This window comes from Vulpes lagopus, chromosome 2, assembly GCF_018345385.1.
Source record: "Vulpes lagopus strain Blue_001 chromosome 2, ASM1834538v1, whole genome shotgun sequence".
NCBI classification, from domain to species: Eukaryota; Metazoa; Chordata; class Mammalia; order Carnivora; family Canidae; genus Vulpes; species Vulpes lagopus.
The window spans coordinates 74,686,784-74,703,102 of record NC_054825.1 but is presented as its reverse complement, the minus strand read 5'-3'; the positions used below and the strand labels follow the sequence as shown (position 1 = coordinate 74,703,102).

The following is a 16,319-nucleotide window of genomic DNA, read 5'->3' as shown; positions in this document are numbered from 1 at the left end:
GTGTTTGGCCAGTGATCTTCTAGGTCTGTGTATATAGCTAAGCCAGTGACCATGAATTTTCCAAGAAAATGTTGAGAAGTCATGCCAAATATTTTATCTCATCATCTGTACTTTATATCTATGATTTTTTAAAAAATCAAGTTTTTTTCTAATGTGGCTTTCTTTTCCCTTATGCAAACTTTTTTCCAGTTAACAGTGCTTATCCTGTAATTCCCTGCTAAATGATACATTCATGTCAAGGCTATCTAAATAGAATTCCTTTTATTCCCTAGAAAGTGGATCTCTTCAGCCTGGGAATTATCTTCTTTGAGATGTCCTATCACCCCATGGTCACGGCCTCAGAAAGGATCTTTGTTCTCAACCAACTCAGAGATGTATGTATCAGATATTTTAATGCCTCAATTTCCAGAAACCCAAATCTTAGCATGGACATCAGAATTTAGTGCAGGGTATTTTTCTGGTATTTATAATATAAAAGAGGCAGTCTTACTATTACCTATATTTCTTTCTTTTTTTTTTTTTTTTTTAAGATTTTATTTATTCAGGACAGCCCGGGTGGCTCAGCAGTTTAGCGTCACCTTCAGCCCAGGGCATGATCCTGGAGACCTGGGATCGAGTCCCGCGTCAGGCTTCCTGCATGGAACCTGTTTCTCCCTCTGCCTGTGTCTCTGCCTCTCTCTTTCTCTCTCTCTCTCTGTGTCTCTCATGAATAAATAAATAAAATCTTTTTAAAAAAGATTTTATTTATTCATTTTAGAGAGAGTGTGTGTGTGTGCATGCGAGTGCACATGAGGGGAGGGGCAAGGAGAGAGGGAGAGAAAGAATCTTTATGTGCAGTATGGAGCCTCACGCAGGGCTTGATCTCACGACCCTGAGATCATGTCCTAAGCAAGAAACCAAGAGTCGGACACTTAAACCGACTAAGCCACCCAGGCGCCCCTACTCTTGTTTTTTTTTTTAATTAGTTAATTAATTTATTTAAAAGATATATTATTTATTTGAGAGAGAGAGCATGAACCGGAGGCGCAGAGGGTGAAGGAGAAAGAATCTCAAGCAGACACTGAGTTGAGCATGGAGCCCAATGTGGGGCTCGATCCCATGACCTTGAGATGATGACTTGATCTGAAACCAAGAGCCGGGCACTTAACCAACTGAGCCACCCAGCTGTACCACCACTCTTGGTTTTAAAACAAAGGAGGGATCCCAAAATTTTGCAGATATAGTTGGAATAGTGGGGATAGGTTATAAGGATAATGGATATTTAGTTCTAGAAATTGAAGATTCCAACCAAGTGGACATGGTGTTGATGCCTAAAGAATATCCCCACGAGCAGAAGTTAAAAAGGGTCTGAGGAAGATAATCAGCCACTTGACTTTCTTTCCCAGTGAAATTTCCCTCTGTGTTCTTAGGATTAATTCTTGTCTCCTCAGTTATTGCCTAAACTAAAAGGGACTAATATTAACTGTGTGAGGCCAAGGATGCCCATTGCAGATGACTTTCGGATGAAAGTGGAGAGTAAGGGTGACTTAGATTTGCATATTCATGAGCAAGAGATGCCCAAGTTCTTTTTTTCCTAAGCTGTAATCCTCTACACCATAACTAAAAACACTCTTTTCAATATTTTTAAAAACTTGAATTATTTTATTGCCACTACAGCATGGACTGTGGTGTTCACAAAGAATGAAAATAAATGAAGTGATGACCATGCTCTTGCCTTGCCTTGGAATGATGCGCTTAGAGGATCGTGTCCTTGATGAAAGTGCCTTACTTTAGTCTGAAATTCATGTCTGTTCCCTCATTTCATGAGTATCTAAACTATAAACAAAACAAAACAAAACAAAAAACTGAGTGGTCAAGTTAATGTTATGATGGAGATCTTATTTACCAGAAAGGCAAGAGCTTTTCAGGAGGAAGAGGTTTCGGTATTAAATGTTTTTCTTTTGTTCTGTGCTGGTGCTTTCGTGGGGGTTTTTTTGCCTCTTTCGTGTGTTTCCTACTTTGTCTTCCTCTGAAACCATTCGATTTTGAAATACTTTGTCCTCAGATGAGGTGCTTTCTATCACCTCGGCTGTCATTGGGGTCAAATTTGTATTAAAATAACACGTGTCTACTTGGGACAAAAGCATTGGGTTTCAAGAAGGTATCACTTTGAGCCTTACTTGTTTTTATTTCCGTACTTGATTTTCTCACCTCTGGGGAATAAATGCTTTCACTGTGGCAGATGACCAAGCACTTCCTGATTTGCATATTGTATTCTTTTAGCCCACTTCACCTAAGTTTCCAGAAGACTTCGATGATGGAGAGCATACAAAGCAGGTAAATTTCTGATGCTTTCATTATGGTGTCTTCACTCTTGGATTTTAATTACCATTTTTCTTCTTTTTCAATTAATTACCTTCTGCAGCTCATTCTCTTGTGTCCTGGGAACAGTGCGGGAGGGGGGAAATATCAAAAGATGAAATGCTTTAAAATGTTACTAGATTTGAAACATAAAAATGCCAAGGATTGGCATGGAAAATTAGCAAATTCCGGGGTTCTTCTGTGTGGCTCATTGTGCTTTTGAAGTACTGTTTGGAATCTTGGCTTAGCTGTTGGGGAAAAAAAAAGAGAGAGAGAGAGAATGCTTTTAGATTTCACTATTTTAGAGAAAGCTTGGAACTTTTTAAGAAAAGAATACAATTTAGAATGATAGATTTTTTTGTAGTTAAAGTAGCCCAGATTGTGAAGGGAAGACTAGACAGTCTGATGTTAACAGTTATTTTAAAGTAAAATACTTTCTCCTCTGTGCTAGAAATACCTGAGTAGGCATATACATAACTCACGTCATGGGTTATTTGGCACCCAGCTGATTTGAATGAATAATCATTAGTGTTTGTATATTGTGCGTCTGGTGTGCATTTCCTCTTAGCGCTTGGTGGTTTGTCATGGTGAAGCCTTCCGTGATTGATACCCCTGGCATGTGGAAGTTCATTCCTGAGGCTGACTTTTCTTAGTGTAATCAAGGCAAAAATCCCTTATTTAAAGTCCTAATGTTGAGGACAGAAAACTAGCTAGAGCATGGCATTAGTTTGCAATTTCTTGCTTATTGGTTATGTTATCCAGTTGGACAAGTCGCTAACTTATCCAGACTTTAATTTTCCTCACCTGTCAAATAAAAAGATTAAGTACCCTTTATGTATTTTTTTAAAATTTTTATTTATTTATGATAGTCACAGAGAGAGAGAGAGAGAGAGAGAGAGAGAGAGAGAGGCAGAGGGAGAAGCAGGCTCCATGCACCGGGAGCCTGATGTGGGATTCGATCCCGGGTCTCCAGGATCGCGCCCTGGGCCAAAGGCAGGCGCCAAACCACTGCGCCACCCAGGGATCCCCCCCTTTATGTATTTATACGCACTAGCGTCCTGTATCTTGGTAGTATTTAACACGACATTGATTTATGGCCAGAGGGACACGTCTGCCTCCTCTGTCCCATTAGTGAAGGACCGTCAGGCAATCTGCTGCCTTACATTTCTGCTTCTTTTGTTAGCTTTTTTTTTTTAATTAAAAAAATATTTTATTTATTCATGAGAGACAGAGAGAGAGGCAGAGACACAGGCTCTATGCAAGGAGACCGATGTGGTACTCACATCCTGGGACTCCAGGATCACGACCCAAGCCAAAGGCAGACACTCAATCGCTGAGCCACCCAGGTGCCCCCTGTTAGCTTTTATCATTGATTTGAACGAGTCATTTCCTGTGTTTGCTGATATCATAAATAAATACTCATTTCGTAGCCTCTCCCTGTAACAAGGTCAGGCTCACTCAGTATTCCTACCTGTTGGCAGCCATGGGGTCTATTTTATTAAACTACAAACACAAGAGCAACTGTACAAACCATTTCTCTCGACGATGACTACTCAGCCTCTCACAGGTACATGCTCGAGACCCTTGCGTGGCTATGTCTGGGCTCGAATAATTGGCCCCCAGACCGCAGCCCCTAATATCTGCCCCCATATTACAGTCATTGCTTTTTGTTGTTGTTGTTTAAGATTTTATTTATTTAACAGAGAGGGAGATCACAAGCGAGGGAAGCAGCAGAGGGAGAGAGAGAAATAAGCTCCTGGCTCAGCAGGACCCTGGGATCAGGACCGGAGCTGAAATCAAGAGTGGGACACTCAATGGACTGAGAGCCACCTGGGTGCCCCTACAGTCATTGCTCTTTATCTGAAAGGAGACAGTGATAGAAAGTGCTTATATTCTGAATTTAACACGATTGTTACCCCACAGGAGAGATGGAGCAGTATAATAAGGTTCATCTAAAAGTTGAGGCGTTTCTGATCCCAGGTATTCCTCTCTTTCTAAGTCCTTACGGTAAACAAGAGAATGAAGGACTCATGAAGAAACCGTTCAAGGTTTTGTTTATTTTCAAATAGTTCCCTGCTTAATAAGATGTAGTGGTTGTGAAGGTATGATAAGTGAGTAACGTAAATCAAGAGAATTCCAGGGAGTGGTTTTGTTTTGTTTTTTTTTAAAGATTTTATTTATTTATTTATTTGACAGAGAGAGAGAGAGCACACAAATAGGGAGAGGGAGAAGCAGGCAGGGAGCCTGATGAAGAACTTGATTCCAGGACCCTGGGATCATGACCTGAACTTAAGGCAGTTGCTTAACCAGCCGAACCACCCAGGCGCCCCCAGGGAGTGGTATTGATACAGATAACATAAATGGAGAAGAAAAAATCAAAACAAGATGCAAGGATTCCAGCAGCTACTATGCATTATAATTTCTACTAAAATCAGGCATCCAGAGACATTTGTTTTATGTTCCTACACCCTTTTTGAGACAGTATTTTATGTTTATAAGGCCTAAGTTCTGCTTCTTTGTTGTTGAATTGAAGGGTTTTTTTGGTTGGTTATGCCAATAAAGTATAAAAAGCGCCTGCCATTTATTTATTTATTTACTTGAGAGAGATCGCATGCACGAAAGCAGGGGAGTGAGAGGGGCAGAGGGAGAGGGACAGACAGACTCACCTCTGAGTGCAGAGCCCACCGTGGGTCTCGATCTCAGGACCCCGAGATCATGACCTGAGCTGAAATAAAGAGTGCGACGCTCAACTGACTGAGGCACCCAGGTGCCCCAAGGTGTCCCCAGCTTTTAAGATACACTCATATTACACTGTTGCACAACTCTGTGGCCCTAATGAAGTGCGGGGGGGTGGGGGGGAAGGTGACAGATTCAGACATTTCAGAAATACCAATTAGAATGCATCAAGTAAGTGCAAGAAGGGTGGTTAATCTTTTCTTTGCCCCAAACCAGCCACCAGCTTGTCAGAATTCTGCATCATCTGTTGCATCGAGTCATCAGTGTGTCTGGGTTTCATTACAGAAATCTGTCATCTCCTGGCTGTTGAACCACGATCCCGCCAAGCGGCCCACAGCCACAGAGCTGCTCAAGAGTGAGCTGCTGCCCCCACCCCAGATGGAGGAGTCGGAGTTGCATGAGGTTCTGCACCACACCCTGGCCAACGTGGACGGAAAGGCCTACCGCACCATGATGGCCCAGATCTTCTCCCAGCGTGTCAGCCCAGCCATCGATTACACCTACGACAGCAACATGCCGAAGGTGGGCTTAAGCTGCGCTTCCGAAAGAGCTCAGCTTGGTTCATAGAAGGGTCAAGTAACTTCCTTAGTTTTCATGGACTCCTTTAATGCTTCCAACGTAGGCGTTCATCTGAGATCCGTGTATGCAGGGTGTGTGCATATACATTATTCTGGAAAGAGCCATGCTTTTGATCACTTAACTCTGAGGAGTTTCTGACCCACCCCCACCTCTCATCTGCCCAAGAGTCTAAGCAGCAGTGCTTTTGGAGACTGAGCTCTGGCGGATCTAACCAGTTGAGATTCAGACCAATTGGTCTGAGCCAGTGCTGGCTCCCCCTGGAGGTACACCTGGGAGGCCCTTGGTCCCTTCCAACACTCAGGCCCTACGTCTCCTCTGGTGACTTGGAATCTCCAGGTGCAAGGCACCCCAAGAGTCTCTGTCTGAGAGCTCCTAGGTGGTTTCTGAAGCATAGCCAGTTTAGCAGCCTGCAACTTTTTCTTTTTTCTTTTTTCTTTTTTCTTTTTTCTTTTTTTCCTTTTCCTCCTTCCCTCTTTTCCTCTTTCCTTCCCTTTCTCCTTTTTTCTTTTCAAACAAAAACAGTCTGAAACAATATAGTAGCAAAATGTTAAAATTTGAAAGTTGGAGGGATGAACAACTATTTGTTATATTCTTGGTATGTTTCTGTATGCTTAAAATAATGGGGTAATTTTAAAAGAGTAGTGGAGAAAAGTAGTGATAGGATTTGTAGAAGATCACTATAGTTATCAAGGGCCAAACCAGTTTTTGTTGGCTGGCAATATTAGAAAGATACTTACAGGATTACAGGTGACCTTTTTATTTTTATCTTTTTCTTTGTTTCTAATTTTTTTTTTTCAAGTGAAATGGTATTACCTGTATAATAAACAAATGAAAAGGAACACTCTTTAGAAAATATATAAATGCCATGTAACTTTCAAGAGGCCTCCTGTAGATCACCTTAGTGGGAGGAGGCCTGAGGCCATTAGATGTTTGATTGCTCCATAGCATCCCTGAGAATCCTTGGGGAGACCGTGTGTATTTGACTAGCTCTCTCTGAAAGGCATATATTATATCAACATGGTGAAGAGTTTGGACTTTGAGCTTTAGGTGGCCTTCCTCAAGCAGGATGTATTGCCAGATATGCCATTTTCTCCCTTCTCTGAGCATGTTCTAAAAGACTCATTCTCTTTTATTGGTCTTGGGAATAGGTAATGTGATGCTTACTGCATGCTACAGGTGAATATTTCAGGGGATCCCTTTGATTTGGCTTTGATGACATGTTAATTGGTCACATTTTAGGGCTTCTCAATCCGTACATCCAAGATACAGCAACATGTGTGTGATACCATCGTCCGCATTTTTAAAAAACACGGTATGTCCTTTTTTAAAAAAAAAAAAATCATAGGCCTTCTCAAAGTGTTCTATTTCATCATTAGAAAGTACTGTCATAGGTTTGGGTGCAACCGCATTTTTATACCTTTAACTTGAGTTACAGGCACTTGACTTCAAGGCAAATGAAGCTTATTCAGTGAAATTTAAGCTTATTTTGAACACTCAGCTTATTGTGGAGAACATTTGAATATTATGATATGAATATTACAGCCTTGCTACTAAAGTACAGTTGGTTGGTGGATTCAGAAATAAGACTAGGTAACAAACAACCTCAGATGAGCTGTCCATTAGTGGAATCCGAGAACTGAAGATTGCTTGCTGGTGATTTCAGCTGCCAGTAGCAGATGACTGAACCATCAGTTGTGTGTGCATTTTCAGTTGCCTCCTGGGAAAAATGAAAACTTGATGATTAGTTATTTTTTCTAACTTGGTATAGGAGCTGTCCAGTTGTGTACTCCTCTACTGCTTCCCCAAAATAGGCAAATATACGAGCACAATGAAGCTGCCTTATTCATGGACCACAGCGGGATGCTGGTGATGCTTCCCTTTGACCTACGGGTGAGATTGGGAATGCCCTGGGGCCAGCCAGATGCCATGTCTGGGCCACCGGGGATGGGGAGGCATCTGTGTTACAGGATCACCTCTAGCGATCACTTTTTCCCCTTGGCTTATAGTCTTTTTTTAAAAATTTTTTACTAGAGAGAGAACACGTGGGGGGTGAGCAGAGGGAGAAGCAGACACTGGGAAAAAAAAAAAAAGAAGAAGCAGACACTGAGCAGGGAACCCCACGCAGGGCTCGATCTCAGGACCCTGAGATCATGACCTGAGCTGAAGGCAGATGCTCAACTGACTGAGACACCCAGGCGCCCCTCGGCTTATATTCTAAATATCACCTTTGGGAAACATCCTCGAGGGAGTTATTGGGGTGAGAGCATTACTGGAGTTTAGTGAACGCCCAACCTTGTGTATGTCCACCTTGATAACTGCAGAAGTACTTACAACCCTAGAAATTGGGCCCCGGCATTGCAGATGCCACATGTGCACCTCAGTGTTGAGCTCTGCCGAGTGACTGTAGCCACTTGACCTGGCCAACTTGGACAACGGATACGGTTTTTTTCTTTACCTGTTAGCTAGATTTTCACTAACTTCCTAATGTGTTAATGTCGAGAACAATTTTACTGGCAGCAAGTGCCTCCGCTAACTGGGTGGGCTGAGTCTTGCTGGTGCTTGCTTGCTTCTGACCCCCAGGATTCCCTCTGACAGTGGCTCTGTGTTGGGTTATCCACTCACCTAGTGTCGGCTGCTAACAAGCCCGTCTGCAGCCCTGTGCATGCATAAGACAGACAAGAGTTTAATTCCCCTAGTGTACAGAAAGCACTGACAGGTGGAGAGATGGGCACAGGATATAACCAGGCAGTTCTCAGAGAGAAAATGCACGGGGCTGATAAACTTCTGAAACGATGTTCAGCCTCATGCATAATAAGGAAATGCGAAGCAAAGCTATCTCAACTTCACCCATGGGACTGATAAGGATATTTAAATTGCTATACTTAAAACTGACTAACATTAGGACACTAAGGTGCAGATTTTTTTTTTTTTTAAGATTTTATTTATTTGGATCCCTGGGTGGCTCAGTGGTTTAGCGCCTGCCTTTGGCCCAGGGCGTGATCCTGGAGTCCCGAGATCGAGTCCCACATTGGGCTCCCTGCATGGAGCCTGCTTCTCCCTCTGCCTTTGTCTCTGCCCCTCTCTCTTTCTATGTCTCTCATGAATAAATAAATAAAATATTTATTCATGAGAGACACAGAGAGAGAGAGAGGTAGAGGGAGAAACAGGCTCCCCACAGGGAGCCTGATGCAGGACTCGATCCCAGGACCCTGGGATCACCACCTGAGCCGAAGGCAGATGCTCAACTGCTGAGCCACCCAGGCATCCCTAGGTGCAGATTTTTTAAAAAAGATTTATTTATTCATTTGAGAGAGAGAACATGCGAGTGCATGAGAGGGTAGGGTAGGGGTAGGGGCAGGGGAGAGGGGAGAGAATCTCAAGCAGACTTCTCTCTGAGCACAGAGGCCAACATGGGGCTCTGTCTCACGACCCCAAAATCGTGACCTGAGCTGAAGTCAAGAGGTGGACACTTGACTGATGAACCACCCCAATGCCCCTAAAGTTAACATTTTTAAACATCAGCTCCCTTTTTCTGAGCTGACAGTAATTCCCCTCAGATAAAAAATGACTACCCTTTGAGAATTTGATCCATAGTTAATGTACAATGTCAGACCTCTTGGGATAATCTAACAATGATTTTACAAGTTGTGATTATGATTAGTGGCTGGGTAAGAATTTCACCTAGGATAGCATGGGAAAAATCACAGAATTCACCATAAGAGATAAGACCCATTTTGAATGCATTATCATAAATGGCACTTTAAAAAACATTTCAGATTTTTACATAATTCACATTATTTACAGTAACCAAGATATGGAAACAGCCCATGTCCATGGATAATGAAGATGTAGTATATATACATACAATGGAATGTTAGCCATAAATAGAATGAAATCTTGCCATTTGCAACAACATGATGGAACTAGAGGGTTTTATGCTAAGTAAAATAAGCCTGAGGAAGATAAATATTGTATGATTTCACTTTTATGTGGAATTGGAAGAACAAAACAAAACAAAAAACCCAGACCCTTAAATACAGAGAACACACTACTGATTGCCAGAGAGGTGGTGGGTGGGGAAATGGACAAAATAGATAAAGGGGAAAAAATTCACAGATAATTTGCACTGATTTTAATTTGGCATAATAAAATTGGACAGAGCAGGGGATCCCTGGGTAGCTCAGTGGTTTAGCGCCTGCCTTCCGCCCAGGGTGCGATCCTGGAGTTCCGGGATCAAGTCCCGCATCGGGCTCTCTGCATGGAGCCTGCTTCTCCCTCTGCCTGTGTCTCTGCCTCTCTCTCTCTCTCTGTCTCTCATGAATAAATAAAATCTTTTAAAAAATAAATAAATAAAAACAAATTAAAACCAAGGGGTTGTTGGCACATTTCAACACTGATCTTTGAACCTTTGTTTTTCAGGTTCCTTTTGCAAGATATGTGGCAAGAAATAATATATTGAATTTGAAACGGTATGAAACAATGGGGGTTTCATTTGGTGGATGTGGGAGAGAAACTAAGGGAAAAATGTTTTATCATTTGTGATCCTCACACAGCAAAGAATTTTGGGCTTGAAATAATGAGTTTGGAATATGGTCAAAATGCCCATCCACAATACCCCTTTTTAGGGCGACAAAAACTCTTTGCCTTATTTATTTTAAAGTTTTTATTTATTTTAGAGAAAGAGCACAAGCAGGGGGAGTGGCAGGCAGAGGGAGATGGATAAGACTCCCCGCAGAGCAGGGAGCCCGACGTGGGGCTCGATCCCAGGACCCTGGGATCATGACCTGAGCCAAAGGCAGACACTCAACCACTGAGCCACCCAGGTGCCGGGCCTTCTCTTTAAAGGAGACATAGCTGTTGGGGAGGTACCCTGAAGCTCTTGTGGTCTATCCTGTGCCCTCTAAACTTTCCAAGCAACATAAATAATTATTTTCACAAATGGTTGCTTGACAAAAACATCTGGCTGTTCTGGATCACAGATGGCCCCTTTTAAAAGTTAATTGGAGGGACAAATGGCCAACGGTCTCTGTGTGAAAACTGCCTACACAGGTAACTGAACAAAAACTGCTTGTAGAGACATGGAGTAAACCCAGCAGGAGTGCGGAACACTCCAGACCTCCAGGCACTTAGCAGTGGAAAAGGTTTTTCTGTACATTCATACCCCGCAGGGGTCAAACAGTGAGATCTTCATAAATTGGAGCAGTATTGTTGTCAGCGAGGCACCCTGCTTCAAAGCGCCTTTCGTCAAATGAGTCAGAGTGCTTTATGTGCTTTAATTCTCTGCTGCAAATGAACAATTAATTAATAGTCATAGTCCTAGGGTGTATCCCTCTAGAGAGTAAGTACTAAAGGTAAAATTATTTCTCGTGTGCAATTTCATCTCTATTTCATACATTAAAAAAATGTAGTCCCCTAGTTTAATAGCAGTACCCCCATAGGAATTGGCACCCAAATCTGTCTTTAAGGTCCCTTGATCATACCACTGATTCATTTTCTCATATTTCTTTTCTCTCGTTCAACAATCTCTTACACCTATTTGATTCCAGTAAGCAGTGACCTTTTACATCTGGGTTTCTCCCTCCAGTTACTGCATAGAACGTGTCTTCAGACCTCGCAAGTTAGACCGATTTCATCCCAAAGAACTTCTGGAATGTGCATTTGACATTGTCACGTCTACCACCAACAGCTCTCTGCCCACTGCTGAAGTCATCTACACGATCTGTGAGATCATCCAGGAGTTCCCGGCACTGCAGGTTACTTTCTCAAGTCTGACATTCTGGGGTCACCTGCTAGGGTCTGTGACCCAGGGAGGGTGGCAGGCAAGAGGGCTTGACTACAACAGAAGTGCCCCTCCCTTAGTGCCAGTAGTGGGTCACGTTTGACTTAAATAACTGATAAGAATTTAATGAGGTTATTTTTGGGTTTATCTCCAGCTCTTCCCTCCGCCTTGACAGGAATGGGTTCTGCTTTCATCTGTTTTGGGGGAAGGGTGTTGTTGCTTGGCCCATTCTTCCAAAACACAAGAAATTAGCTAGAATTCCTACGATGCTTTTTAGTGTGTCCACCCAGTTCTGAACCCTCTGTGGCCCCTTCCTGCACCCCACCCTGTCTCTTAGCTCCCCAGCTTCACTTTCCATCGAGCTGGCCAGTGGAGACTGCTGTCCTCAGGCCTTCTCTCTGGGTCCCACACCCGGGGCCGCTCACCCCCACCACCGTGCCAGTCACGGTGTTCCTTGTCTAGCAAGACTTGTCTTCCCAGCCACCGTTTGCGAACCTTCTGTCCCGGAAGCCTGACTGCTCCCTCATCGATTGGCCAGCCACCTTTCCTTCTCCACCCTCACAGCCCTTGAGGTGAGACATCTCCTGCTCACTGAGGGCAGAGCCGATGTGTCCACTTTTCTGTGCACCCTGCTGCACACAGCTCAGTGCACTGCTCGCAAATCAGGGTGGACAAAAGTGACGACGGTGCTTCCACCAGCCTGTCCCTAAGTGTCGTTTACTGTTGAACCAGGTCCTCTCCCATGCTGATACCTCTGTGAACTCATTCAGGCTTTTCACCACAGCTGAGGACCAAAGTGTTTTATTTTTTTTTAATTTTGTAAAGATTTTATTTATTTATCTGAGAGGGAGAGCAAGCACAAAGTGTTTTATTTTTTTTTATTTTGTAAAGATTTTATTTATTTATCTGAGAGGGAGAGCAAGCCCCTAGAGGGAGGGGCAGAGGAGAAGCTGGCCCTTCACTGAGCAAGGAGCCTGAGGCACAGCTTGATCCCAGAAACCTAGGTTCATGACCTGAGCCGAAGACAGACCCCCAACCAACCGAGCCACCCAGGCACCCTGACCAAAGTGTTTTAGAAGGATTTGATTCTATTACACTCTTTGATTATGACAATATAAAAAGAATATTTGTGAAAATATAAGCTAGAAGGCAATATGCAAAAATTCAATCCTTCTGCGATCCCCAGCCTGGATGGTAAGTTGGTGGAATGATTCTGGATTTGATCATGTACCTGTACTGCTTTTATAATTAAACTAATAATTTTTCATTCATATCCTAGGAAAGAAATTACAGTATTTACTTGAACCACACCATGTTATTGAAAGCAATCTTCTTACACTGTGGGATCCCAGAAGATAAACTCAGTCAAGTCTATGTTATTCTGTATGATGCAGTGGTAAGCATTTAGTTACTTCCACTTGATACTGAAGCATAATGATAGTTAATAAGTATTTTCTTAGTGATGTAACCATAAGACTGAATTGGGAGTTTTATCTCTTTGCCTCTTTTCTCTAAAGTTAACAATTGGGGATGCCTGGGTGGCTCAGTGGTTGAGTGTCTGCTTTGGCTCAGGGTGTGATCCCAGGGTCCTGGGATCTAGTCCTAGAGAGAGCCTGCTTCTCCCTCTGCCTATGTCTCTGCCTCTCTGTGTCTCTTATGAATAAATAAATAAAATCTTAAAAAAAAAAAAAACAGTTGGAGGGAATGATTGTATTAAGAATAAAAGGCTTATGCCTTCCACTTAATTCTTCCAATCCACCTATACTGATCAGTAAAGCCATTTATAGATTTGGTCATTTGGATTTTTGGTTGAATGGGGGAGAATGGTCTAAACCATTCTAAAGCACTCTACCTCAAGTAGAGCCTCATTCAATACCTCCTTCCTGGGGGGCTGGCCTAAGTTAACCACATCATAGTATTCATTGCTCTCTAGTTTGGGTGCAGAGCCTAGAGGAGAACCACTGAAAATTTTATTTATTTATTTATTTTAAGATTTTATTTTTATTTATTAATAATAGACACAGAGAGAGAGGCAGAGGCACAGGCCGAGGGAGAAGCAGGCTCCCTGTGAGGGGCCTGATGTGGAACTCGACCCCAGGATCCAGGATCACGATCTGAGCCAAAGGCAGACGCTTAACCACTGAGCCACTCAGGTGCCCCATCACTGAAAATTATTAATAGTGTTAAGGTGCTGGGATGAAGGTGAATGCTTATCTTTTCTAATTTCTTTCTTTTCTTTTCTTTTCTTTTCTTTTCTTTTCTTTTCTTTTCTTTTCTTTTCTTTTCTTCTTTTCTTTTCTTTTCTTTCTTAGATTTTATTTGAGAGGGAGAGTGAGAGAGAGAGAGAGAGCAAGTGAGAGCACAGAGCAGAGGGAGGGCAGCCCCAGTGGCACAGTGGTTTAGCGCCGCCTGCAGCCCGGAGTGTGATCCTGGAGATCTGGAATCAAGTCGCAAGTCAGGCTTCCTGCATGGAGCCTGCTTCTCCCTCTGCCTGTGTCTCTGCCTCTCTCTCTCTCTCTCTCTCTGAATGAATGAATGAATGAATGAATGAATGAATAAATAAATAAATAAATAAATATTTTTTTTAAAAAAAGAGCAGAGGGAGAGGGAGAAGCAGTCTGAGTAGAGACCACCCCCATGCGGGGCTCGATCCCAGGACCCTGGGATCATGACGTGAGCCAAAGGCAGATACTTAGAGGGGCGCCTAGGTGGCTCATTTGGTTTTCTTTTCATATTAAATATTGTTTTTATAATAAATAAGAGGCATCCATGAGATTTAATAACCTATAGAGTCATATAGTCCATGACTAAGTCAGAACAGACCGTGGACGTCTATGCTGGCTTACCATTTTCTATACACCGAAAAGCCTAAGTAGTCTTTCTCTCATGTGGCAGGTACACGTCAGGGGCTCTCATTTTACTGTTTCTCAGTGGTGCTTTTCCCCCAGAATTGCTGCTCCTTTTTGGCAGCAGCAGACACACTGTGTCAGTTGGATACTGGCAGGAACCCTAGGGATTGTGCAAGGGGGCTTCATGTCATCCTGTTCGTTTCTCAGTCAGAGCCTAACTGCCAGCCTGGGGCGCAGTGCTCAGAGCCCATCTGCACGTGGCTTGTGTTAGAGGAACACCGATCCATTACTCCCTCGCTGTCCAAACAGAAACACCCTGGTTCGGCCTGTCCAGCCCTGGGCTGTCTCATCATTCAACAAGGGCAGCTTCTGCCTTTCATCTTCGATGTTGGGGATTTTCTTTTCTTTCTTTCTTTCTTTCTTTCTTTCTTTCTTTCTTTCTTTCTTTCTTTCTTCTTTCTTCTTTCTTTTCTTCTCTTTCTTTCTTTCTTTCTTTCTTTCTTTCCTTTTCTTTCTTCTTTTCTTTCAAGATTTTATTTATTTATTCATGAGAGACACACACACACACACAGAGGCAGAGACACAGGCAGAGGGAGAAGCAGGCTCAATGCAGGGAGCCCAACATGGGACTCGATCCCGGGTCTCCAGGATCACGCTGAAGGATCACACTGAAGGCAGCACTAAACTGCTGAGCCACCTGGACTGCCCTATGTTGGGAATTTTCATATTTTAAGATGCATGTGAGAAGTGCCTGGCTGGCTCCATCAGTAGAGCATGCAACTCTTGATCTCAGGGTTGTGAGTTCAGGCCCCACATTGGGTACTGAGATTACTTAAAATCTTTTAAAAAATTAAAAAGACAAATGTTAGTTTCATGTGAATTAGAAAAAAATTTTCTAACCACAGAATTAATCCATCCTTCATGATTTGGAGCAGTTTGTCCAATGTGGATGGTAGACTTGTCAGCATTAGCCTGGAGATTGCATCTCTTGTTCAGGGCCAAATTTCGTGACTCTTGTCCCCTTTCTCTTCCACATTAGACAGAAAAGCTGACAAGGAGAGAAGTGGAAGCCAAGTTTTGTAATCTGTCTCTGTCATCTAATAGTGTAAGTATCTTGTCATGATGCCATCATAGCTTTCTCTGTATCAGAAAGCGTCACCCCGTTTTTGAGATGGTGTGGCAATGCTGCTCCCTGGCACCTCAGGACTGGTTTCCCCTGAGCGTTGATCGGGCCGTGTCAGCCTCCGGGATCAGGAGCAGAGGGCCCAGCGCTGTGATCAAAGCCTGCCTCTCCATGCCACTGGGCCCTGTGTGGTCAGCATCCTGCTCGGACTGTAAGGGCCGTGCCCGGCAGAGCCTCCTGCTAGTGGCTCTAGGACTCGTTATCCTCTTCTGAAATAGATCCTATGGGACCAGAGCGGGCACAGAGCTCTGCAGATCCATTTGGGTTTCCCCCATCACTGGCCCCCCGATCTTCCAACACAGCAGAGTGGAATTAAAGCCTCTATTTTTCTGGTACATTTCCTACTCCTACAATCTTAATGTTTGACCCCAGCAGCAATGAGGAATCTCTCGTGCGGTAAACAGGTTTGTCATATTCTCTCAACAGGCATCAGGTTGGTCTCTGATGTTTGGCACAGTATCCCACACTCCATGGAGTCACTGAATAGCTGAAGACAGCAGGGATTTCTGACATTTTCCTGAATATTTATATAAGAAAAGATACTTCTTTGAAACCTCCCCAGGATCCCTCTAGCTCTGGTTGGGCGCTCAATTACGTATCCTGTGATGATCAGCAAATTCACGTATAAAATGGATTAAAATACAGTGCAGAGGCGCTCATTCTTTTGGACACCTACAGTGTGGTGGGCACAGTGCTGAGCATATAAAGGAGTCAGCTGAGGAGGCCACAGGCTGCTTTCAACTGAATTCATATTGCCCTTTAAAAAGCCACGGGGGCATCCGTGCAGTATCTGTTTACCCTCGGCTCTCTAACAAAACGTGCACACACAGGCAGCAGCTCAGGGCAATTAGCA

At 43.3% G+C, this 16,319-nt stretch overlaps 1 protein-coding gene across 6 annotated transcripts in view; it reads left to right on the top strand.

Moving 5' to 3' along the window:
- EIF2AK4 (eukaryotic translation initiation factor 2 alpha kinase 4) overlaps positions 1 to 16,319 on the top strand; it is a 98,268-nt gene that overhangs the window by 59,028 nt on the left and 22,921 nt on the right. For all 6 annotated transcript variants that reach the window (XR_005986119.1, XR_005986118.1, XM_041744547.1 and 3 more), the window contains 9 exons: positions 273 to 374; positions 2,263 to 2,316; positions 5,362 to 5,598; positions 6,895 to 6,967; positions 7,424 to 7,545; positions 10,075 to 10,124; positions 11,240 to 11,408; positions 12,714 to 12,830; positions 15,323 to 15,388. Coding sequence is in view for 4 of the 6 variants with exons in the window: in XM_041744547.1 (XP_041600481.1) it covers positions 273 to 374; positions 2,263 to 2,316; positions 5,362 to 5,598; positions 6,895 to 6,967; positions 7,424 to 7,545; positions 10,075 to 10,124; positions 11,240 to 11,408; positions 12,714 to 12,830; positions 15,323 to 15,388 (990 nt within the window). In the remaining 2 variants the exon portion in view is untranslated. The remainder of the gene's footprint in view (positions 1 to 272; positions 375 to 2,262; positions 2,317 to 5,361; positions 5,599 to 6,894; positions 6,968 to 7,423; positions 7,546 to 10,074; positions 10,125 to 11,239; positions 11,409 to 12,713; positions 12,831 to 15,322; positions 15,389 to 16,319) is intronic.